Consider the following 25995-nt stretch of genomic DNA (forward strand, 5'->3'; position numbering starts at 1 on the left):
GGAAGGAGTGGAGGTGACGAAGGTGGATGAGTTTAAATACTTGGGGTCAACTGTCCAAAGTAATGGGGAATGCAGAAGAGAGGTGAAGAAGAGAGTGCAGGCAGGGTGGAGTGGGTGGAGAAGAGTGTCAGGAGTGATTTGTGACAGAAGGGTACCAGCAAGAGTTAAAGGGAAGGTTTACAAGATGGTAGTGAGACCAGCTATGTTATATGGTTTGGAGACAGTGGCACTGACGAAAAGACAGGCGGTGGAGCTGGAGGTGGCAGAGTTGAAGATGATGAGATTTCCACTGGGAGCGACGAAGAAGGACAGGATTAGGAACGAGCATATTAGAGGGACCGCTCAGGTTGGACAGTTTGGAGACAAAGCAAGAGAGGCAAGATTGAGATGGTTTGGACATGTGTGGAGGAGAGATGCTGGGTATACTGGGAGAAGGATGCTGAATATGGAGCTGCCAGGGAAGAGGAGAAGAGGAAGGCCAAAGAGGAGGTTTATGGATAGGGTTGCCACCTCCTTGAAATGGAAATAAGGAACAGGGGACAGGGACGGGGGTTGGATGGACGGGGCGGCGTGGGCATAACAAATATAATGTGCCTTACACTAGACACACACTTGCTTGCTGGTTGTCCATCATGCCCGATGATGACCATCTTCTTCTATTTGTGGGTCCTTTGAGGACTCAGATAGCAGAAGATACCTGCGCAGAGATGGTTTTTAAAGTGGCATGGGGGGTGCGCTTCTCCCAACGCCACATGACTTGATTGTAGAGGAGATGGTTCCGATGGCAAGGGGGATCCCTAGACGACCGGCACCTCCACACAACTGCAGGGGGCTGCCGGAAATCCAGTTTTTTGGAAACCACCTCGAAGCGTGCCGCCACAGCTTGCTTTTCTGTTGGGGTAAGCTCCCTTAGCCTTATGTCTTCCAGACTCACCCACAAGGCAGCGGGGCAGTGGTTGATAGGTGCCAGGGCGTGTCCACCAGGGTGGGCCTGCACACCATATCTCTGGGGCCCACTGCTGCTCCGAGATCCCCTGCCAAGTTAGCCTGGGGCCGCAAGACCCCAGTTACCACGTGTGGCCACGGGGAGGCCTGGCAGGAGTCTTGGTGAAGGAGAGGCTATGTACTGGCAAGGCAAGGCTTACACGCTAGCATGCTTCCCTATTCGCCACAAAGGCTAGCCAGCGGCAGCAAGCTAAGGGCAGGAAGGACACAAGCGGGTTGGAAGAACACATGCACCTTCCCTCCAACTACACACTGCTGCACTAGACGCATCACAACACCCTGTGTGTATGTACACACACACACACACACACACACACATATATATATATATATATATATATATATATATAATTGTATATACAATAAGGAATGAGTCCTTATTTTGAGGAACGGCTGGCAACCCTTACGGTTGCGGTGAGGGAGGACATGCAGGTGGCTGGCGTGACAGAGGAAGATGCAGAGGACAGGAAGAGATGGAAACGGATGATCCGCTGTGGCGCCCCCTAACGGGAGCAGCCGAAAGTAGTAGTAGTAGTAGTGGATTAATTAACTGATATTCACTGAATGAGCCAGCAAAAAAGGAAGCCTTCTAATTGGGTGGGCCTGAGTGCCAAGTGGGCGGGGCCCAGGCCCACCTAGGCCCACCCACAACTACGCGGCAGCATGCGACGTTTTTGGTATCAGAGGCTATATTCGTGGGCGTGCGGGTAGTGTTGTGGTCTGTGCTGTCGTCTACCCACCCGGGATCTGCGGTTACCTCCGGCACTTGGTCGGGCGTCCCGGCGAGACGCAGCTGGCCGTGTCTGCGGGTGGGAAGCCGGATGTGGGTAAGAGAGGGGTATGCGCAATTGGGGAGGAAAAAAAAAAGACTATATTCATTTCAACATTTTTTTTTTTTACTTTTCGCTATAATACAACGGCAATGTTACGCCTCTGTATCCGTTTTACGAGAGAGGGGGGGAAAACGGCAACAAAGTATAAAACCTGAGGATAAAACGAGAATACCGTGAAAACGCCTTTACAGCCATATTAACCATCTAATCAACGGAGAAAACTTACATATTTATTTGTGCGCCAAAAAAAATGTAATATTATTATCCTCGAAATTCATTATTCTCCGCAATCTATTGCATTTTACAGTGAGGCAATCGTTACGCCTCCCAAAAGCGGAATCTCGTGGTCTTGAATCCGTCGCCGCCGAATTACTACGCCTTTTATAGTCAGGCTTTTTGTTAGGCTTCCCAAAAAAGGGGGCCTTGTAGCCGTTGTCCCGAGGTTAGCAGCCAGCAGCTAAGCCGTTCGTCGGCGACGTCGTTGAGGAAAGGCGCCGCAGCAGAAAACAAGCGAATCCGCCTGAAGGAGGTCTCTCTCTCGGAGGACAAAGAGTATAAAGGTACGGCGCTGCTGTCCGCGGCGACCAGCCGCTCTTTCGGAAAAGAGAGAGAGAGAAAAAAATGTCGTCTTCATGTTTAGTCATCTTCACCCGGAGACGATGGGAGTAAAGCGAGCTTTCCGAAACCCCCCTCCCCACCCCCACCCCGGGGGGGGGGTTTTCTTCTTCTCTCGGACAAATTTACCTTCGACGTTTTAATTCTTCGAGGATTTAAATGTCTTGGATTGTAACGAATTAGCGTATTTAGTCTTGATTCGTCGAGCGACATCGCCCGGGCGGGTTAGCTAGCGAGCTAGCCCGCTAGCTAACAATGCAACATGGAGATCGGGGGGGCGGGGGCGGGGGGTTACCTGGTTGTCTCCGCAACTCCGTGGTCGTTGGTGTCGTCGCCAGCTCGGCGACGTAGTAACGCACAGAGGGAGCCGGTGTGGCGTTACGCGCGGGTCGCCCTATCCGGCGCTGCTCCGTGCGACGCTAGCATAAACGTCGCGACAGTCCCGATTTAGCCGGCGTCGCCCTAACGAGACGTAAGCCGCACCGGTGTCGGACTTAGAAAAGATGGGCCGGTGTCGTGTCGATTATGTGCTGCCTGCCGAGATGTGCTACTTAACGGTTCTGCACATGGTCAGGCGAGGTTAGGGTTGCAGTGCTTATCGACGGTGGCACTTTGCGACAAGGCTGCATAAATCAGATCACCGTTATAAGTGCTTTTTGCGTGTCCTCCCCCCCCATAACTACTAACTGCGTGTACTTGACGTTACTTCTGACCATTTTCCAGCCCATACCGCAGTGTTTTATCTTATTTTGATATCTATGTCCATCCTTCTTGGCAGCACAAGCCAGTGCATTCTTTAGTGCCGGTCCCAAGCCCGGAAAAAAAAGGGGAGGGTTGCGTCAGGAAGGGCGTCCGGCGTAAAATCTTCGCCAAATCAAATATGCAGACCTTAAATCACATTTCCACACCGGATCGGTAGAAGCCCGAGTTACCAGCGACCACCACTGGTACTGTTGGCCAGCAGGGTGCCGGAGGAAACTATGCTTCCGTTAGGTGGAAAGGGGGAAGGTATATACAGCAGCAGCGGGAGAGATGCAACTTTTGTATATTGGCACTACGACTGGTAAAGGGAGAGCTGGCTAACATGATGGAGAGAAGAAAGGTAGCTATACTGTGTGCAAGAGACCAGGTGGAAGGGGAGTAAGGCCAGGAGCATCAGAGGTGGGTTCAAACTCTTCTACCATGGTGCGGATGGGATGATGAATGTTATCAGCGCATATGCCCCTCACGTTGGGTTTGAGCAGGAAGAGAAAGAAGAATTCTGGGGTGAGTTGGATGAAGTAGTAGAGAGTGTACCCCAGGAGGAGAGAGTGGTGATTGGCGTGGACTTTAATGGGCATGTTGAAGGGAACGGAGATGATGGTGAGGTGATAGGTAGGTATGGTATCAAGGAAAGGAATGTGGGCCGGCGACTCCACACGTATCAGAGGAGACTTGGTAGTCTGCAGCCCTCCCTGGATCGGCAGAGGGGGTGGAGCAGTGACTGGGACAGCTCGGAAAATAGAGTAATTGGCCAAGTACATTTGGGGAGAAAAAAAAGGGGGGGGGGGATCCCAAAAAAAAAGAGGAATGTGGAAGGACAGCTGGTGGATTTTGAAAAAGGATGGAAATGGCTGTGGTGAATATGTGTTTCAAGAAGAGGGAGGACCACGGGGTGATGTATAGGAGTGGAGGAAGGTGCACACAGGTGGACTATATCTTACGCATTAGGTGCATTTTGAAAGGGATTGGAGACTGCAAGGTGGTGACAGGGGTGAATGTAGCTAGGCAGCATTGGATGGTGGTCTGTAGGATGACCTTGGAGATCAAGAAGAGGAAGCGAGTGAAGGCAGGGCCAAGGATCAAATGATGGAAGTTGAAGAAGGAAGACTGTTGTGTAGAGTTCAGGGTGGAGCTAAGACAGGCACTGGGTGGTAGTGAAGAGTTGCTGGATGGCTGGGCAACTACTGCAGAAATGGTGAGCTAGACAGCTAGGAAGGTACTTGGTGTGTCATCTGGACAGAGGAAAGACGAGGAGACTTGGTGGTGGAATGAGGAAGTGCAGGAAAGTATATGGAGTAAGAGGTTGGTGAAGAAGAAGTGGGATAGTCAGATGAAGAAAGACAGGAGTATAAGGATATGCAGCGTAAGGTGAAGAGAGGTGGCGAAGGCGAAGGAAAAGGTGTATGGTGAGTTGTATGAGAGGTTGGACTCGAAGGGAGGAGAAAAGGACTTGTACTGATCGGCTAGACAGAGGTGAGCTCGGAAGGATGAGCAGAAGGTTAGGGTGATGAAGGGTAGAGATGGAAATGTGCTGACAAGTGAGGAGTGTGTGTTGAGAAGGTGGAAGGAGTACTTCGAGGGGCTTATAAATGAAGAAAATGAGAGAGAGAAGTTTGGATGATGTGGGGATAGTGAATTGGGATGTGTGGTGGATTAGTAAGGATGAAGTGAGGGCAGTGATGAGTGGAAAGGTGGTTGGTCTAAACCAGTGTTTCCCAACCCAGTCCTCAAGGAGCTCCTATCCTGCAGATTTTCTTTGCAGCCCTGAATAGGTACCTGTTTGTAGTTACTCAACCAATCAGCAATGAATTATGTCAGATGTTGCACACCTCGCATAATTAAGCGCTGTGAGATGATTGGTTGAGTAAGTATAAGCAGGGATACCTATGCAGGGTTACAATTAAAATCTGCAGGATAGGGGTTCCTTGAGGACTGGGTTGGGAAACGCTGGTCTAGACGACGAACCTGTGGAGGCATGGAAATGTTTGGGAAAAACAGCAGTGTAGTTTTTAACTACATTGTGTGGAGGCATGGAAATATTTAGTAGAGATGGCAGTTGAGTTTTTAACTAGATTGTTGAACTCAATCTTGGAAAGTGAGAAGATGCCTGAGGAGTGGAGAAGAACTGCACTGGTACCGATTTTCATTTTCAAGAATAAGGGTGGTATGCAGAGCTGTAGTAACAACAGAGGTATAAAGTTGATCAGCGACAGCATGAAGACATGGGAAAGAGGAGTGGAAACGAGACCAATTATTTGTTTATTTATTTATTTTATTTTGAGATACTTTATTGATCCCCGTGTGGATTACGCTCTGCATTTAACCCATCCTAGCTGTGTAGTTAGGAGCAGTGGGCAGCTGCCATGCAGCACCCGGGGGCCAGCTCCAGTTTGTCTTGCCATGCCTCGGTCAGGGGCACAGACAAGAGTATAAACCCAAACATGCATGTCTTTTTGATGGTGGGAGAAACCGGAGCACCCGGAGAAGACCCACTGCCCACACGGGGAGAGCATGCAAATTCCACACACAGGACGACCTGGGATGACCCCCAAGGTTGGACAATCCCGGGGTTTGAACCCAGGACCTTCTTGCTGTGAGGTGACAGCACTAAGCACTGCACCACCGTGCTGCCAAGCATATGATGGAAAACATATGACAGGATGCCAAGAGAGGAAGTGTGGTATTGTATGAGGAGGTCTGGAGTGGCAGAGAAGTATGTGAGAGTGGTGCAGGATATGTATGAGGGCAATGGGACAGTGGTGAGGTGTGCAGTAGGTGTGCAGGATGGGTTCAAGGTGGAAGTGGTACATTAGGGATCAGCTGTGAGCCCATTCTTGTTTGCAATGGTGATGGACAGGTTGACGAACGAGATCAGGCAGGAGTCTCTGTGGACTATGATTTTCACAATGATTTTCACAGATAACATTTTTGTGAGAATAGGGAGTAGGGCTGAATAATTTGAGAAAATCAAATTGCAATTTTTTTTAAGCCAATATTGCAATTGTAATTTTTTTTCAAAGTTCATTATCTTCTGTGTTATCCAGTAAACACAACAATAAATTATTCTATAGTATGACCGACACAATGGTCAACATATAAACTGCTCTTTCTTGTAGGCCAGGCCTACGTGTTACGATGAAATTAGATGATGCATGAATTGATATGAATACCATCTTTATTTAACTACTGAATTGTAAAAACAAAAACCTTCAAGTTGCACAGGCAAGGCAGAAGATGTCACACTGGTCTTGAAAAAGCTGCCGAGAAACTTCTTGGCCTTTTCTGCAGAGTGCTTTGCACTTTGATGCTTCGAAATGGTTTCGGTTACGGGACCTCTTTTCCTGCCAGATTAAAAAAAACAAACAAAAACAACAGCCATTAGTTTTGCAATGAGGGGTATATGTGTGTGAGAATAGCATTGTCAGTATCATGTTCAAGGTCATTATTCTTACTATTATTATTAGACACTATTATTATTAGACTTTATCTTAACTTGATTATTTATACATGTCTTGCTGACTGTTACATTTCAGTGTTCAGTCGGGTCTTAATGGTATGGATGTGGTCTGCGCTGATGTACTGTGTTTTGAACCACTGGTCAAGAAATGATGCGACGTCCAAAAGCTCCTGGGTGTCAGGGTCGCTATATTTGTCATTGAGGTATGCCAGGACCTTCGTTTTAATCGACCTAGATGAGTCGGCGTCCTCATCATCTTCAGCCAGGACTGATGTGGCCAGAAGATGGAGAACTGGCTTGAGGTAGGAGATGCTGATGTACTCCTCTCCAGAAAGAGCATCAGTAAATTTCTGGAGAGGCTGTAGCAGCTTGTGAATGACTATATCCTGCCAGGCCGGGACGAGGGGCACGCATTTCGATCGCCTGTCAATACCTGGGATATGGCCTTGGTCTGTTCCAGCAGTCTTGCAATAATAATTTCTTTGGAGCCCCATCTTGTTGGGCACTCAGTTATGAGGGTGTGCTCAGGAAGATTGAGCTCCCTCTGTGCCTCAGTCATTGCTGCCTCCTTCTTCCAACTGTGGGAGAAGTGCCCCACCAGCTTCTTGCACAGCCCTGTTGCTCTGACACTGTTATCTTTCATTGCATTTTCTGAAAGAAATGACAGGAAAAAAAATTAAATTAGTGTACTTTACTAAACTATACTACTTTGGGAGAGCTTGGTCTGCTGCATCCTGTGGGCCCTGCCTGGAGCTGCGCCTGAAGAGGAAACACTGAGGGTGGTCTGATAGGACGCGGAAGCGGCGCAGGCTAAGCAAACTGCTAGCCCATGCAGACCAGCAGTTCTGATAACACCGAGTGCGGTCTGTCGGTGGCCTCGGCTAGCGTTGACCGTGTTTTTGGTGTCGTCATGTGGAGTGCGGGGAGGTGTGTCGAGGGTGTCTTGTTGGGAGAGGTGGTGTTGGATTGGCTGGGGGAGCCTGGTCTGCCGCGTCCAGTGGGCCCATGGCCCTGCCTGGAGCTGTGCCCAAAGAGGAAACACCGAGGGTGGTCTGACAGGACACTGAAGCGGGGCAAGTTAAGCTAACTGCTAGCCCATGCAGACCAGCAGTTCTGACAGTCATCCTGGCTGGCATTTGTTCTGGATGTGTTCTTAGTTTGGATAGATGTGTTCTTAGTTTGGATATATGTGTTCTAGTTTGGGTATGTGTTCTTAGTTTGGATATGTGTGTTCTTAGTTTGGATGTGTGTTCTTAGTTTGGATATATGTATGGGTTCTAGTTTGGATATATGTGTTCTTAGTTTGGATATATGTGTTCTAGTTTGGATATGTGTGTTCTAGTTTGGATATGCGTGTTCTTAGTTTGGATATGTGTGTTCTTAGTTTGGATATGTGTGTTCTTAGTTTGGATATATGTGTTCTTAGTTTGGATATGTGTGTTCTTAGTTTGGATATATGTGTTCTTAGTTTGGATATATGTGTTCTTAGTTTGGATATATGTGTTATAGTTTGGATATATGTGTTCTTAGTTTGGATATATGTGTTCTTAGTTTGGATATATGTGTTCTTAGTTTGGATATACACTACCGTTCAAAAGTTTGGGATCACCCAAACAATTTCGTGTTTTCCATGAAAAGTCACACTTATTCACCACCATATGTTGTGAAATGAATAGAAAATAGAGTCAAGACATTGACAAGGTTAGAAATAATGATTTGTATTTGAAATAAGATTTTTTTTACATCAAACTTTGCTTTCGTCAAAGAATCCTCCATTTGCAGCAATTACAGCCTTGCAGACCTTTGGCATTCTAGCTGTTAATTTGTTGAGGTAATCTGGAGAAATTGCACCCCACGCTTCCAGAAGCAGCTCCCACAAGTTGGATTGGTTGGATGGGCACTTCTTTGAGCAGATTGAGTTTCTGGAGCATCACATTTGTGGGGTCAATTAAACGCTCAAAATGGCCAGAAAAAGAGAACTTTCATCTGAAACTCGACAGTCTATTCTTGTTCTTAGAAATGAAGGCTATTCCATGCGAGAAATTGCTAAGAAATTGAAGATTTCCTACACCGGTGTGTACTACTCCCTTCAGAGGACAGCACAAACAGGCTCTAACAGGTACTATTTAATGAAGATGCCAGTTGGGGACCTGTGAGGCGTCTGTTTCTCAAACTAGAGACTCTAATGTACTTATCTTCTCGCTCAGTTGTGCAACGTGGCCTCCCACTTCTTTTTCTACTCTGGTTAGAGCCTGTTTGTGCTGTCCTCTGAAGGGAGTAGTACACACCGGTGTAGGAAATCTTCAATTTCTTAGCAATTTCTCGCATGGAATAGCCTTCATTTCTAAGAACAAGAATAGACTGTCGAGTTTCAGATGAAAGTTCTCTTTTTCTGGCCATTTTGAGCGTTTAATTGACCTCACAAATGTGATGCTCCAGAAACTCAATCTGCTCAAAGAAGTGCCCATCCAACCAATCCAACTTGTGGGAGCTGCTTCTGGAAGCGTGGGGTGCAATTTCTCCAGATTACCTCAACAAATTAACAGCTAGAATGCCAAAGGTCTGCAAGGCTGTAATTGCTGCAAATGGAGGATTCTTTGACGAAAGCAAAGTTTGATGTAAAAAAAATCTTATTTCAAATACAAATCATTATTTGTAACCTTGTCAATGTCTTGACTCTATTTTCTATTCATTTCACAACATATGGTGGTGAATAAGTGTGACTTTTCATGGAAAACACAAAATTGTTTGGGTGATCCCAAACTTTTGAACGGTAGTGTATGTGTTCTTAGTTTGGATATGTGTGTTCTTAGTTTGGATATGTGTTCTTAGTTTGGATATATGTGTTCTTAGTTTGATATATGTGTTCTTAGTTTGGATATATGTGTTCTTAGTTTGGATATATGTGTTCTTAGTTTGGATATTTGTGTTATAGTTTGGATGTGTGTTCTTAGTTTGGATATATGTGTTCTTAGTTTGGATGTGTGTTCTGTTTTGGATAAATATGCTCTTGCCGTTTTTGGATGTGTTTTTGTCTTTGTGTTGCACAGCTGTGGGCTGTGAACAAGAATCAATTCATTGTTGGGTTATTTTTTTTACTTTAAATTCAGCTACAGAAAAAAAGATTGATTAATCATGGAACTTGAATCAATACTGGAACCTGGCCATAAAATAATTCCCAACTTGAAAATCATTTCAAAAAATCTTTCAAATAAAACATGTCAAGTATTCAAACAAATCTCAAACCTCACTAGTCAGACTGATCGTCAGAATTGCAGTTCTGGCACATAAATTGCCTTGCTTAAGGGTGCTCTCTTCATGAGCCCACTGTTTGCATTTCTTGCACTGGACTCAAGTCTCTTGGACGGCTGTTCGCAAATGGCTCCACACAAACAAGGCACAGGCACTCATCTTCATCTGATGAAGAGACACCTGGAGTCTTTCTTTTTATACCTGCCTTTTTCTTTGGTGTTTTAGATTTGGTTCCCTCACATTTCTTTTGGAATATATTCTTTTTACCTTGTGCCTGTCTTCCAGCCGCAAGTGCCTCCTTCACTGGTGTGTCAGTGAGAATAACAGTTTTTCTTGGTATTTTTTGGTTGGCGGGCCAGATTTCTTGGGGGTCATCCCAAGTCGAAGGACTTGGGATGACCCCCCCCCCCCCCCAAGGTTGGACAACCCTGGGGTTTGAACCCCTAGGTGGTGGATGTTTATTTTAACCAATTTAACCCTAGCTTATTGCTAGGATTACATTAGCAGAGAAGTGCAAGGGTTGACCTTTAGATATGACGATAGGATGTAAAAGGTCATCTCTAGTAAAGGTGTCCTCAAACTGGAGCTGTTCCCAGCTCACAACGAGGATTTCTCACATTGACCTAGTCATCGACTAGTTCATCCATCGGCTTGTCTTTTTTTTTCTGCCCCAGTATGCATCTTTGTCAATGCTACCATTATTTTCTTTCTAGAAAAGAAAGTTTAAAAATTTAGACTTTTATCATAGGGTTTGTGAAACCATTGGTAGTTCAATGAAAATGGTGAAGAAAACCTCACTGCCATAGAATGTAGCTGGCTGCATATGTGAGCGACATGTCAGCAGCAGAAGACACTTAATGCCAGCTGTTTTATTTTCTGTTTTATTTTCTGTTTTTAATTTGGCTGCAGTGCCCCCCCCCCAAAAAAAGTGAATGAAGTGAAGGCTTATTAGCTAGTGTAATTGCCTGGTTTTTTAACTGACGTGTTCTTGTTGAATGAGAATCTGAACACCAGTTTTGGTGGAATTCCCTTAGGGTCCTGTCATACCAGGCCGACATTCGGCCCTCGGTGAGCTTCTGTGACTCTAGGTTTTGTGGTGTGTCCTGCACCGTCGGCACTAGTTGGACCCGTCGGTAGCTTTTCAGCGATTCGGCAGGTTGAATCGGCAGAGCCCATCGGTGAGAGAGATCACTCTGATTGGCCGTTCAGCTCAGGGAATCAGTGCAGAACGTACATGCTAGTTGGCCATCAGCTGTAGTCTTTGCGGTGCATTCAAGTGCTACTATTTGACCCAGACGGCAGGCGACATGAGGTGACGCAACAGTCGGCCTTCATCGGCGCTAGTCGGTTTGGTGTGTCTGGACCATTAGAACACATGTTGGGGTAGAATGCCCCAAAGCATCTGGCTTGTTACCTGCAAACCTGAGAGTAGCTGATTATCAAACAATCAATCAATCAATCAACTTTACTGAACATGTTGAAACATATTAGCAATAAGAACAAACAAAATCATCGGCAACATATAAGCAACAAATGATAATTATTATTGTCTAGCCGACCTCTTTTTGCAGATGGCTCAATATCTTGACAGTAAAGCCAGTAGACACATGTCATTCATTCATTCATTTCTGACATACTTGTTTACATAGCTAAATGTACTGTATTGTGCTGTTACTACTCAATAATGTTCATTATTGAGTAGTAACAGCTACTACTCATTGCTCAATGGTCATTTGATTAATAACCCTTGTTATTCAGAATTTGTCTTAAGGGTTCCCCTTAAAAATACATTTGTATTATTTCTTTTATCTGCAATTAATTTACATCTGTCATACATCATGTTCTAAGAATATACACAAAAAATAAGTTATTTTCATGTTTATAAGAATATTTTTCTCTTCCTGATAAATGTTATAATTTTTTAGTTCTGTCAGTCTGTGTACACATGCAAAGCTGCCCAATGAATGACAGTGGGTTTGTGAGAAGACACATGATCTACCACCAAACTGAACCTCGCCAAAAGCATACCGATATCCTGCTCTCAGGGTCGCGGGGATGCTTGAGTCTATCCCAGCAGTCATTGGGCGGCAGGCAGGGAGACACCCTGGACAGGCTGCCAGGCCATCACACAGGGCCGACATATACACACACCAACACACACACACACACACACACACACACACACACACATTCATACCTAGGGACAATTTAGTACGGCCGATTCACCTGATCTACATGTCTTTGGACTGTGGGAGGAAACCGGAGCCCCCGGAGGAAACCCACACAGACACGGGGAGAACATGCAAACTCCACACGGAGGACGACCCGGGACGACCCCCAGGTTGGACTACCCCGGGGCTCGAACCCAGCACATTCTTGCTGTGAGTCGACCGCGCTAACCACTGTGCCACCGTGTCGCCCACATCAATGTCCACATTCCTCTAATAATGCCTGCTCATTACTGGCTGTCAGTGAAATCGAACTCCCTCCCCTCACAAAATCCTGCTGGACTGCTCCATTTCATTTGAATATGTCAAGCATAGAAGTTTGTGAAACTAAATGCTGTTTCATGGGACCTTTTAACACATGACAACATAATGTTTGAAAATGCGACGTGTTGCGTTCTTTTATTAGAAAAATTAATAAATTATGATAGGATTAAAATTAGTGATTTTTGATATAAACCATTTAATTGAATTTTCGAATAAATACTATATTGTGATATATACCATTACAAGATAGAAAATTAGATGTATTGTGAAAAAAGATTTTTGTCATTTGCCCATCCCTAACTGAAAGTCTTAGAAGTCTGGTAGGGTGGGCATGTTTTGGGCAAATTTGATCCTCTTCGGCTGCCCGCTACTACTTTCGGCTGCTCCCGTTAGGGGTCGCCACAGCGGATCGTCCGTTTCCATCTCTTCCTTTCCTCTGCATCTTCCTCTGTCACACCAGCCACCTGCATGTCCTCCTTCACCACATCCATAAACCTCCTCTTTGGCCTTCCTCTTTTCCTCTTCCCTGGCAGCTCCATATTCAGTATCCTTCTCCCAATATACCCAGCATCTCTCCTCCACACATGTCCAAGCCATCTCAATCTTGTCTCTCTTGCTTTGTCTCCAAACCGTCCAACCTGAGCTGTCCCTCTAATACACTCGTTCCTAATCCTGTCCTTCTTCATCACTCCCATGGAAAATCTCATCATCTTCAACTCTGCCACCTCCAGCTCCACCTGATGTCTTTTCATCAGTGTCACTGTCTCCAAACCATACAACATAGCTGGTCTAACAACCATTTTATAAACCTTCCCTTTAACTCTTGCTGGTACCCTTCTGTCGCAAATCACTCCTGACACTCTTCTCCACCCACTCCACCCTGCCTGCACTCTCTTCTTCACCTCTCTCCTGCACTCCCCGTTACTTTGGACAGTTGACCCCAAGTATTTAAACTCATATGCCTTCGTCACCTCTACTCCTTGCATCCTCACCATTCCACTGTCCTCCCTCTCATTCACGCATAGGTATTCCATCTTGCTCCTACTGACTTTCATTCCTCTTCTCTCCAGTGCATACCTCCACCTCTCCAGGCTCTCCTCCACCTGCACCCTACTCTCACTACAGATCACAATGTTATCCGCAAACATCATAGTCTACGGAGACGCCTGCCTTATCTTGTCTGTCAACCTGTCCATCACCATTGCAAACAAGAAAGGGCTCAGAGCCGATCCTTGATGTAAACCCACCTCCACCTTGAACCCATCTGTCATTCCAACCGCACACCTCACCACTGTCACACTTCCCTCATACATATCCTGCACCACTCCTACATACTTCTCTGCAACTCCCGACTTCCTCATACAATACCACACCTCTTCGACTGCCTGATGTACAAATATAGTATTGCTCTGTACTCTAAAATGGCTGCATTGAACCAGATAGTTATGGAAGCGGTAAAGAAGCTGAACTTGATGGCTGTGTAGAAATCCATTGTCACTTTTCAGAGGCTGTTGGGGCTGCCCCTTATCTTTTTGCAGTTCAAGTGGAGCGGTAGGGTAAACAGGAAGACATGCAGCACAGGTCCTGGGCCAGATTCGAATTCAGGACATTACATTTAGGCCTGAACCAACGTGATGCATGCTTAACCAGTTGAACCACTGGGACACCTATTTTAGTCTGTCACAATGTCAGCAGACATTTTCAACATATTTTAAGACGGTTCCTCGTGGTAGCAGTGTTTGGTACAGAGGGATTGAAGGAAGAGGGCATGCTTCAGTGCTAAGGGGCAGCCAGTCTGATGTGTGTGTGTGTGTGTGTTCTAAGCCTGACAGACCGTTTCCTTACTTTCAGGAAGTGTGAGATACACAAATGCTATAGAGCTATGCATTAGCAGCTGAGAAAGCTCAGCCCCCAAAGGCTCCGATATGGTAAATACAGAGCTGAGTCCAGGAACGTCACCAAGTGAAGGTTCCCAGTATCCCTAGTGTAGGTTGGTAGTTCTAATTGTTTTACATATCTTTATGTCCAGCTTGTTATGATCCTGCATCACTAGCGACTAGACAGGTAATGGGGCTATCGCTCATGTCCTAGCACGTATTCTCATTTGTTTTCCCTGACAAATCAAAGTATGAACTTAACATCTGATCTATTAATCTACCTTTTTGTCCTAGTATTTAGTCAGGTGACTCACTAGAAAATGAACTTAGGCTGGGCAAAATAACTGTTCAAATTTGCCAGCCGGGAATGAAAGTCTTGGAAGTGGAAAGGGAACAGGAAAGCCCTTCTGTAACTACAATTACTGTCAAGGTGTCTTTAAGTAAGACACTAATCCAGAACTGGCGAAACAGAATGAGACTAAAGGTGTTAATATGCACATACTGGAGGTGTGAGGGGGAAAATCTGCTTTAGTGCAAAATCGCCCTATTTAAATGGCAATCCCGAAGATTTACACCTAAGGGTCTGTTCAGATACTGGTTTTGTCAGAGGGGGTAACACAATGGTCTACTACTACTTTCTGCTGTTCCCCTTAGGGGTCGCCACAGCAGATCATCCGTTTCCATCTCTTCCTGTCCTCTGCATCTTCCTCTGTCACACGAGCCACCTACATGTCCTTTCTCACCACATCCATAAACCTCCTCTTTGGCCTTCCTCTTCCCTGGCAGCTCCATATTCAGCATCCTTCTCCCAGTATACCCAGCATCTCTCCTCCACACATGTCCAAACCATCTCAATCTTGCCTCTCTTGCTTTGTCTCCAAACCGTCCAACCTGAGCTGTAATCGTTCCTAATTCTGTCCTTCTTCATCATTCCCAATGAAAATCTTATCATCAACTCTGCCACCTCCTGTCTTTTCATATGTGCCACTGTCTCCAAACCATACAACATAGCTGGTCTCACTACCATCTTGTAAACCTTTCCTTTAACTCTTGCTGGTACCCTTCTATCGCAAATCACTCCTGACACTTCTCTACCCACTCCACCCTGCCTGCACTCTCTTCTTCACCTCTCTTCTGCACTCCCTGTTACTTTGGAGAGTCGATCCCAAGTATTTAAACTCGTACACTTTCGTCACCTCTGCTCCTTGCATCCTCACCATTCCACTGTCCTCCCTCTCATTCATGCATACGTAGTCTGTGGGGTAACACAATGATAATTCAGCCTATTGCCCAATAATGAAAGCCCTTGTGTTTGCAGTAACACTGAACATTCAAAACGGGCTCTGCTCTTTGTTGCGACATTTGTGGAAAAAATCTCAAACTGTGTGCAGGCAGTGACACATTTTACTTCAGTCAGCAGTGGCTGGTCCACCAGCGAGGAAAGGCGGAACTTTATCTCTCATGGAACAACCAGAGAGAAGCTCTGCTTGGTTCAACAAAAATAATATATTTATACACGTTAGTAACAGCCATTTATTTACCTAGCGAACAGTGATTTGTCCACCAGAGAGAATAAGGTGTAACTTCTTCTTTGGTGGATCAACCAGAGAAAATCATCAAAGATGGTCAACTAGTGAAAGATGGTGATCTAACGGACAGGGGAAATCTTCGAGATTGAAACTTTGAGTCGTGACGATTTTAGTATCACAGCGTTTCAGATGAGGATGGCCGTGCGTGCTCGCGTTTGTGCTGGTCTCGCCCAGTGTGAATGTGGGAAGATGGCGGCGCGAACTTAGCATTTGAGGCGGTCTCACCCAGTGCCGTCCATGCAGTGTCTTTTTCCACGTCTGGGTTTGTGCCTTCATCTGATGGCTGGGGGAGCTTGGTCTGCTGCATCCTGTGGGCTGGGCACCGTGGCCCTGTCTGAAGAGGAGGCACCGAGGGCGGTCTGACGGGATGCGGAGGCGGGACAGGATAGGCTGGCTGCTGGCCCGTGCAGATGGGCAGTTTTGACGACACCGGGGGCAGTCTGGTGCTGGGGGAGCCTGGTCTGCTGCCTCCGGTGGGCCCAAGAGCCACGGTCCTGCCTGGAGCTGTGCTCGAGGAGGAGGCACTGAGGGCGGTCTCGCGGGATGCGGAGGCGGGGCAGGCCGGCTGGAAGCCAGCCCATGCAGACAGCAGTTCTGGCTGGTGTTCGCTCTGTTGGACAGTGAATTTATTTATTTATTTTGGATATGTGTTTTTGTAGTTTTGTATGTTTTTTTTTTTTACTTTGGATACGTAAATGTGTTCTTGTAGTTTGGATATGTGTTGTTGTGTTTGTGTTGCACTGCTGTGGGCTTGGGGGGGGGGGGACGATGTTTCGATTCATTTCATGTGTGCAAGTACTTGAAATGAAACGACAAATGAATGTTCCAGATTCCTGATTTCTCTAAAGAATTGTGATGTTGAAACAACAGACACTGAAGGGGTTTGTTGTGTGTCTCTACATCTCTGAGTGTTTCAGTTTGGCTTGTCTGAATGTTTACTCAGGAAACGTACTCACGTTAGCTTTTTGTAACACATGGGGCTTAAAATAAATGCACATTGCTGTACTTTTCTGTCGGATTATTGCAGTTTTCACTTTTTGCTGTAGATTGACCCTTAAAAATATTGAATTGAAATATTTACGATATTGTGATACTTAAGAAAAATAACTGTAGAACATCAAACTGGGGGGTACCTGCCGACTCTCAGTCCTAACATGTCCTACCAAAACAAACCCTCACACAGCTACTGTGCCTGGCTGGGTTTTTATGTTTCCCGTATTTCTTAAAAACCTTTTACAGATGCCTTCAGCAAGGGTTGGCAACAGTGCACTCCAGTCCGCCAGTCCAGAGTTGTCACCCGCCAGTCATTCTGAGGCCATGAAGCAGGTGCTGAGCGTGATTGACAAGAAGGTTCGCAACATGGAGAAGAAGAAGGTGATGTTGGCTAAATGCTGAGTTTGATAAGCTTTTAATGTGAGAAGTCTTTCAAATCATGATTTATAGATTACGGCCCTTTCTTAGTAGGGGCCGTGCTTTGTGCATGGCATCCTCCCACCTGTAAAGCATGAGAAATGTTAGCTTGAATTTCATGTCATTCTAGTGTGTTGAGTCACTGTCAACCTCAAAGCTACAATCCTGATCTACGTCTCAACAAATATCCTTTTGTGATACTTTTTATGACCATATCTAATCCATGAGTTGTGTTTTTGTAGTTTGTCATTTGGAAAAACTACATGGTGCATAGCAGGGGCGGCGGGTGGCCATTTACCTGGGTGGGGCTACTGACATTGTAGAGCTATGGCAAAGCACTGAGGGTCTCTGATTATACCCACACACACACACACACTGCACACGTACTTGCACACACAAACAGTGGAAAGTAAAGCAAGACATGAATTAATCAGCCCACCGCCATTCACATGGGCTGGTGTCAATTCAAAACCGTTAATTTAGCTAATGTTGGCATCCGGGTAGCGTAGCGGTCTATTCCATTGCCTACCAACACGGGGATCTCCGGTTCGAATCCCCGTGTTACCTCCACCTTGGTCAGGTTTCCCTACAGACACAATTGGCCGTGTCTGCGGGTGGGAAGCTGGATGTGGGTATGTGTCCTGGTCGCTGCACTAGTGCCTCCTCTGGTCAGTCAGGGCGCCTGTTCAGGGGGGAGGGGAACTGGGGGGAATAGTGAGAGCCTCCCACACGCTACGTCCCCCCGGTGAAACTTCTCACTGTCAGGTGAAAAGAAACGGCTGGCGACTCCACATGTATCGGAGGAGACGTGGTAGTCTGCAGCCCCCCCCGGATCGGCACGGGCTGGAACAGCAACTGGGACAGCTCGGAAGAGTGGGCCAATTGTGTCTGTAGGGATGCCTGACCAATCCGGTGGTAACAAGGGGATTCGAACCAGAGATCCCCATGTTGATAGGCAATGGAATAGACCGCTACGCTACCTGGACGCCCCTCTATTGACTGAGTTACTTGTCCTGTGGAGAAGAGGAGTTGGGGGAGGATCCTGTGTTGAACTGGAGCACATGAGGTGCCCCAAACACCCATCAGGAAAAGGAAATATAACCGAGTATGTTACGTTCAGTTTTGCATTATAGGAACATTATAGCCTGTTACAGCGATGTGTAAGAAATGACTGCTAACTTCACAACATTTGCTAAGCTGAAATATTTCACAGTAATTTTGAAAGTAGATGAAGCTTGACTCTTTCAATGAAGCGTGCTGGCTAATGGGATGGCAAACATCCACCCCCGATTGGCTTGCCGCCCGTGGTGCAAAGCGTTCCACATCTTCACTATTAAGGCCGAATACAGAGATGGATAAAGCAGGGAGGCGAAGCTGTTGTGGCTGCAGGCAGATTTATAACCTGAACCACCAGTAGCTAAACCCCAGGTTAAACCATGTTTTTTTTGGCAGTGGGGAAGATGCTGGTACACCGTGATGGTTCTGTCTCAGTTGGAGTGGGCTGAAGTGTTCGAAAACCCAGTGGGGGTCCCCGTATCCTCATTTGTGCCACTAAATTAAACAAACCACGATCTTCAGTTTTGTAGCTTTGGTCCAGGTTGTGTTAGAAAAGTGTTGTTGTCTCACCAGTGGGCTAACTTTTACCTCCCGTTAAATGTTTGGGGGGAAAAAAATCTGCAGGCCAAACTGGACGACTATCAGGCCAGGAAGAATAACGGAGAGAGACTGAATCAGGATCAGCTGGTATGTACAACGAACCCTGTCTTACCGTAGTGTTTGTTGCAGGCATGCAGAGTTCCCATTCCTTTTCCTGTATTTACGTTTCTCATCAAATCTCTCAACTACAATAGCCATGCTCATATGTGTGTGGGTTGAGAATTTAGAGGAATAACTACATGTCTCATGTATAGCTTGTTTAGCTTCTGGAATAGTGTATTTACTGCTGGAAAGACGAATCCAAGTAAACATTTAATACGTATTGACCTCTGAATAAGTATACATAATCTTGTGCCAACTGATTGGTAAAATTGTTTTTTTCAGTAGTGTATCTTAAAATTGAGTTCAAATAGCATTAAAGGCAATTCCTTTTTTTTTTCTTGTCCAACTGTGACATAAAATGTCTTACAATGTCCTCTAGGGGTGTCGTGATTCTCCAAATCCATGATTCGATTTGACCTTCAATTTTAAGGTCACGATTCGAATTGAGGTGGTGCAGTGGTTAGCGCAGTCGCCTCACAGCAAGAAGGTCCTGGGTTCGAGCCTCGGGGTGGTCCAACTTTGGTGGGTCATCCTGGGTCATCCTCTGTGTGGAGTTTGCATGTTCTCCCGTGTCTGTGTGGGTTTCCTCCGGGGGCTCCGGTTTCCTCCCACAGTCCAAAGACATGTAGGTCAGGTGAATCGGCCGTACTAAATTGTCCGTAGGAATGAATGTGTGTGTGTGCGTGTGCGTGTGCGTGTGTGTGTGTGTGTGTTTGTGTGTGGGCCCTGTGATGGCCTGGTGGCCTGTCCAGGGTGTCTCCCCGCCTGCTGCCCAATGACTGCTGGGATAGGCTCCATCATCCCCACGACCCTGAGAGCAGGATAAGCGGTTCAGATAATGGAATGGGGGGAAAAAAAGCAATAATAACTTGTCTCATCAGTCAGTTGAGAACAAAGCGTTTCCGTCAACAGCGCGTTCGTTGTTGACATAACTCATGGGGAAGGCAAAATGTTGCCGCCCCAGTGACTGGAGGGAAGCAGGAGGATTTGCCAGTTCTGTTGTTTCTCTATCATCTCCAGCTCCAGCAGTGGCTGTGGTGTCTGAAGTGCACCGGTAAGCTACGGTGTGTCAACGTTGAAGTGGGTTTTTTTTTTTCACCTTGGGACGTGCGTGTAACGATCGTGAAAGAGTAGACTCACTAGCCCTTGGCTAACAGGTCGGACCCTTTAATCGGCTGGTTAACGTAGTCGCCTGTAGTGCAGAAGATATGGGCTCGTGTCTCGGCTGCAGTGGTTCCCGGCTGCCCCCCTGAGTTCGCTACAGTGTGCAAGTAAGGGTGGAGCGAAAAAAAATTCTGGGAGAAACGCCGACCCTGCTTTTGATTTCAAGAGCAGAAATTGAAAGCTCATTTCGACCGATTATCGATTTAGAATTGAAATCACGACACCCCTAATGTTCTCCTATGCCACGTGTAGCTTGTTTTGTGTCTTTATTACACGTTTGTGTCAGTAATTGGACAAAAAGAAGCACAAGAAAAAGCTGCTGATAATTTTTAAAGGTTATAGACCCAATCTTCTGGGCCACGTAGGGTTTTGATTCTGGTCTCTTCCACTTCCGTTTGTGCCCAACAATAATCCTTCGTGCTTTGCTTTGTCTTAAAGGAAGCAGGGGCAGGTAATGGGTGTCTTTATGTTTCTTGCAACTGTTTTTGCCACTTCCCTTTCTTTACAAAATGCATTTATATCTTTTAAAAAAAACCCTCAACAATTAGACCAGTCGTCTTTTTGTTAAAATCATAGCAACTGTTGTAACCGCACCATTTCTTTAAACACAAAACTGATTTTTTTTCCTTTGTATTTCGCCACCCTTTACGTCACATCTAAAGGAGGCCTTGTCAAGGTTCCAGGAAGTGATCAACAACCTGGAGTTTGCTCGGGAATTACAGAAGAGTTTCATGACTTTGGGCCAAGAAGTGAGTCTGAAGTTTCAGTTTTTCTCTTTGACAGTATTCTTGTAGGTTGAGATTCATACATGGGTGACAACCAGTACAGTGTAGTTGATTCTGTGCTGGAATATGCAGAGTTCACTGCAGATGTTAGAATTTGGTTCATTTTAAACAGCTTATATTTACTGTAAAACATTCCAAAGTGGGATAAATCTTTTCTCACAAATTAGTTTTTTAGAATTGCCGCAATAGTTCATACTTGTTAGTTGTGTGGTTTTAAAACTACATGCTTGGGTGTCTGGGTAGCGTAGCGGTCTATTTCGTTGCCTACCAACACGGGGATCAGCAGTTCGAATCCCCGTGTTACCTTCAGCTTGGTCGGGTGTCCCTACGGACACAATTGTCCGTGTCTGTGGGTGGGAAGCCGCATGTGGGTTTGTGTCCTGGTTGCTGCACTAGCACCTCCTCTGGTCGGTTGGAGTGCCTGTTCAGGGGGGAGGGGGGAATAGCGTGATCCTCCCACGCACTACGTCCCCCGGGTGCAACTCCTCACTGTCAGGTGAAAAGAAACGGCTGGCGACTCCACATGTATCGGAGGAGGCATGTGGTAGTCTGCAGCCCTCCCCGGATCGGCAGAGGGGGTGGAGCAGCGACCGGGACGGCTCGGAAGAGTGGGGTAATTGGCCAGATACAATTGGGGAGAAAAAAAGGGGGGGGGGTCCAAAAAAATAAAGATAAAAACTACATGTTTAAAACAGAAAGTGATGGTAGAGTGAAAAAAGACCAGCTTGACACTGTTCCTAGATAAGCCATCTTGCTGAAATGTCCAAGAATCTAGCTGAATTCACGTGGGTAAAAAGGTGCAGGAACAAAGGTAATGGTAACAAAGGTTGCATCAGATCCTTGTGGGTAGTGCTGCTGTAGCTACTGGGTCAAGACAAAGAATCACATAAGGCCTCCTCCTGTGCTGTCAGGTCCAAAAAGCTGTGAAGAAGTCTGCAAGACGGGAGCAACTGCAACGTGAGGAAATGGAGCAGCGGAGGCTGAAGACTGTTTTGGAGTTGCAGTTCTTGTTGGATCGGTTGGGAGATGACGTCGTCAGGCAAGACCTGAAGCGGCCCGATGCGTCTGGTTCTCCCTTGCTCACCGAGGCAGATCTCACAACGCTTGATGAGTTTTACAAGCTGGTGGGACCTGACAGGAACTATAATTTAAGGTATGGGGTCCTTCCTGTTTTTTGAGAAGAAACAAAGGGTGGCAAATATAGTTGAACTACTACTTATCTGCTGCAAAATGTAGTTGAATTACCTTGTTCCCAAAAATTGTTTGTTAAAAAGCTGTATCACCATACTCATTACATTCTGCCATTTTGTAGCTAGTCTCATGATGCAGTTCTGAGATCTAGTGTGAGACAGTACACGACTCAGCTGTTGTCTACCACTGTAGCTTATTACTTACTTATTTGGAGTTACCACTATAGTTTATGATGGTGTAATTGTTCCTATACCTCATACCAAAGTATTACTTAAACTATTGCAGGTTTACTAAAGCTTACAGTGGTCTATATCTGTTCCGAGTTAGTGGATTTTATTGTCAGGGAATTTTAAGATTACCAAAGGAGATGGTGTCACCATTTCCCGGCACGGTGGTGCAGTGGTTAGCATGGTCACCTCACAGGAAGGTCCTGGGTTCGAGCCCCAGGGTAGTCCAACCTTGGGGGTTGTCTCGGGTCATCCTCTGTGTGGAGTTTGCATGTTCTCCCCGTGTCTGCGTGGGTGTCCTCAGGGTGCTCCGGTTTCCTCTCACAGTCCAAAGACATGTAGGTCAGGTGAACCGGCTGTGCTAAATTGTCCCTAGGTATGAATGAATGAGTGTGTGTGTGTGGGGGGGGGGGGGCGGCCCTGTGTGATGGCCTGTCCAGAGTGTCTCCCCGCCTGCCGCCCAATGACTGCTGGGATAGGCGCCAGCATCCCTGTGACCCTGAAAGCAGGATAAGCAGTTCGGTTAATGGATGGATGGATGGATGTTGTCACCATTTCCATTAGCATAGCGCTAGCTAGTCAGCTATTGGTTACCACTGAATGTTTGATGATGGTATAAACATTGAGGAACTGGAGAAGTGGTGGTAAATATGACGTTCAGCAGGGACTTTTCTCACTCCAAGGGAGGGTGGACTTCTAATAAATCAAACAGATCTGATTAATTACCAGTCATAAATGATAAATTGATTACTTCACGCCAGTTTAGGTACTCTGTAGGTGCTTAAAACCACCAGCTAAGTTCTGTTACTGCTGCTGGGCCATATTGTGCTCCCTGTGACAACCATATGAATTTATTCACCTTCCTGTGTGACTTGCAGGCTGACTGACCAGTATGAGGAGGCCTCGTTACATTTGTGGGAACTGCTAGAGGGTCGAGACAAGGCTGTGGTAGGAACCACATGTAAGTATTCTCAGTTGACTTGGAGAGTATTCCTTAAAGGAAAATAACCTGGGTCTTGTGCCATCGTGTGTACCATTTATAATTTTACTCACCGGCTTCTTTTTGGGGATTTTGGACAGAGGACCACCACTGGAAACAGCTTTAAAGTTGTGTCTTTAAACCTGTCCTTTCAACTGCAAGCCCTTTAGACTGTGTCCGTGATTGTCAGTGACTTCTCGATTGTACTAGCCAGGTGGTCTATCAATGGTTACTACTAATGCTACCTATGGTGAATAAGATGGTCATTGTGGTTCAACAACTACAAGTTGAACCAGGAAGTAACTCAGCAATGCAATCGACCATTGATAATATTGTACATTCTGGGTAATAACTTTAAACTTGCACTTTCATTTTAACTTCAAATATGTGATTTTTGATAATTGGGTTGATCAAGAGGAAACTATAATGTTAAAGTAAAATGAAGAAGCAAGAACCTACATATTGATTCAAGTCAACAACAAATTACAAAATGTGATAAATATAAATGTGAATCATCTATAATATAGTATTTATGTAAATATGATGGGCGGCACAGTGGCACAATGGTTAGCGTGGTCGCCTCACAGCAAGAAGGTCCTGGGTTCGAGCCCCAGGGTAGTCCAACCTTGGTGGGTCATCCCGGGTTGTCCTCTGTGTGGAGTTTGCATGTTCTCCCCGTGTCTGCGTGGGTTTCCTCCGGGTGCTCCGGTTTCCTCCCACTGTCCATAGACATGTAGGTCAGGTGAATGAGCCATACTAAATTGTCCCTAGGTGTGAATGTGTGTGTGTCGGCCCTGTGATGGACTGGTGGCCTGCCCAGGGTGTCTTTCCGCCTGCCGCCCAATGACTGCTGGGATAGGCTCCAGCATTCCCACAACCCCAGTTGGGATAAGCGGCTTGGATAATGCATGGATGGATGGATGGGTCGAAGTGGACTTGTTGAAAAGTCAGAGATGTCCGACACTGATGTTGAGTTGCCTCATAAGATGCTGTTCCAAAGTCCAGCTGTGATCCTCTGTCCAAATCTCTACAATGAACCCGGTGAGTAAAGTGATACAATTGATATGCACAATGGCAAAAACGATGTTAATAAGTAAGACTTGGGTTGTTAAAAAAATAGAATTATCCATTAAATGTAGTGCAAATCTTCAAAAACTGTCCTGTAATATTTACGTAACATATCACTTCATGACAAACAAATGTGGCACAATGATTATATCCCTTTAAATCTGTCCTATAGGTTGCTGAATGGTTACGGCGCATGCCGCATAACTGCAACGTCCCTGGTTTGATTCCAGTCAGGGATCTTTTTTGCATGTCATACCCATCTCTCTTGCCCCTTGTTTCCTGTCCTCTGCTTCACTGTCCGCTAGCCAATAAAAAAAAAAACCCTGTCAGGCCCTCTTTCATAGCTTGTATTCCATGTCTTGTTGCAGTTTTCTCATTTCATCTTCACATAGTCTTAAAAAACAAAGGCTGGATTAGCCTTAACTCAGTTCACAAAACCTCCGTAATTGAAAATCCATCTATCCATTATCTGTACCTGCTTAATCCAATTCAGAGTCACGAGGGGCTGGAGCCCATCTTAGAAGGCATTCGGGGGGCGTCCGGGTAGCGTCGCGGTCTATTCCTTTGCCTACCAACACGGGGATCGCTGGTTTGAATCCCCGTGCTACCTCCGACTTGGTCGGGCGTCCCTACAGACACAATTGGTCATGTCTGCAGGATGTGGGTATGTGTCCTGGTTGCTGCTCTAGCGTCTGCTATGGTCGGTCGGGGCGCCTGTTCAGGGGGGAGGGGGAACTGGGGGGGAATAGCGTGATCCTCCCACGCACTACGTCCCCCTGGTGAAACTCCTCACTGTCAGGTGAAAAGAAGTGGCTGATGACTCCACATGTATCGCAGGAGGCATGTGGTAGTCTGCAGCCCTCCCTGGATCAGCAGAGGGGGTGGAGCAGAGACCGGGACGGCTCGGAAGAGTGGGGTAATTGGCCGGGGTACAACTGAAGAGAAAAAAAAAAGGCATTCAGTAGAAGGCAGGAAGACACCTTGTACAGGTCACCAGTCCATTGCAGGGCCTACACACAGAGTTACCTAGAGCAATGAGCAATTTAGAGACTCCAATTCATCTGGTAAGCGCTAGTGGTCTGCAAGCCCATCGGGTCCGACACGCAGAGCCAATTCGGGCTGGGCTTGACCCAATTTATATAGATTGGGCTTGGGTCGGATTCAGGCTCATTTAACGTATCTCCTTTCATTGTGCCCATATGCGCACATGAAATGAAACGAAATGTCTTTTCCCCCAGCCCACAGCAGTGCAACACAAAGACAAAAAAAATTCAGTGTCCAAGAGCGCGAACGCCAGGATGACTGTCGGAACTGCTGGTCTGCATGGGTTAGCAGTTAGCTTAGGCCGCCCCACTTCCACGTCCTGTTAGACCGCCCTTGGTGTTTCCTCCTCGGGCGCAGCTCCAGGCTCACTGGATGAAGCAGACCAAGCTCTCCCAGCCGATCCAGCGCCAGCTCTCCCAGCCAGACACCCTCGACACACCTCCCCCGCACTCCTCACGACGACATCAAAAATACCACAGTCAACGCC

At 46.3% G+C, this 25995-nt stretch overlaps 1 protein-coding gene across 5 annotated transcripts in view; it reads left to right on the forward strand.

Moving 5' to 3' along the window:
• The first annotated feature begins 1708 nt into the window (after positions 1 to 1708).
• caprin1a (cell cycle associated protein 1a) overlaps positions 1709 to 25995 on the forward strand; it is a 45907-nt gene continuing 21620 nt past the window's right edge. For 4 of the 5 annotated variants that reach the window (XM_056279190.1, XM_056279193.1, XM_056279191.1 and 1 more), the window contains exons 1-6: positions 1709 to 1832; positions 17122 to 17256; positions 18973 to 19035; positions 20877 to 20963; positions 21911 to 22152; positions 23296 to 23378. In XM_056279190.1, the coding sequence (XP_056135165.1) occupies positions 1827 to 1832; positions 17122 to 17256; positions 18973 to 19035; positions 20877 to 20963; positions 21911 to 22152; positions 23296 to 23378 (616 nt within the window). In that variant the 5' untranslated portion in view covers positions 1709 to 1826. Of the gene's footprint in view, positions 1833 to 2266; positions 2399 to 17121; positions 17257 to 18972; positions 19036 to 20876; positions 20964 to 21910; positions 22153 to 23295; positions 23379 to 25995 lie in introns of those variants that run through there. The other variant, XM_056279192.1, reaches the window with a different exon arrangement.

The sequence above is a fragment of the Lampris incognitus genome, chromosome 4 (assembly GCF_029633865.1).
Source record: "Lampris incognitus isolate fLamInc1 chromosome 4, fLamInc1.hap2, whole genome shotgun sequence".
NCBI classification, from domain to species: Eukaryota; Metazoa; Chordata; class Actinopteri; order Lampriformes; family Lampridae; genus Lampris; species Lampris incognitus.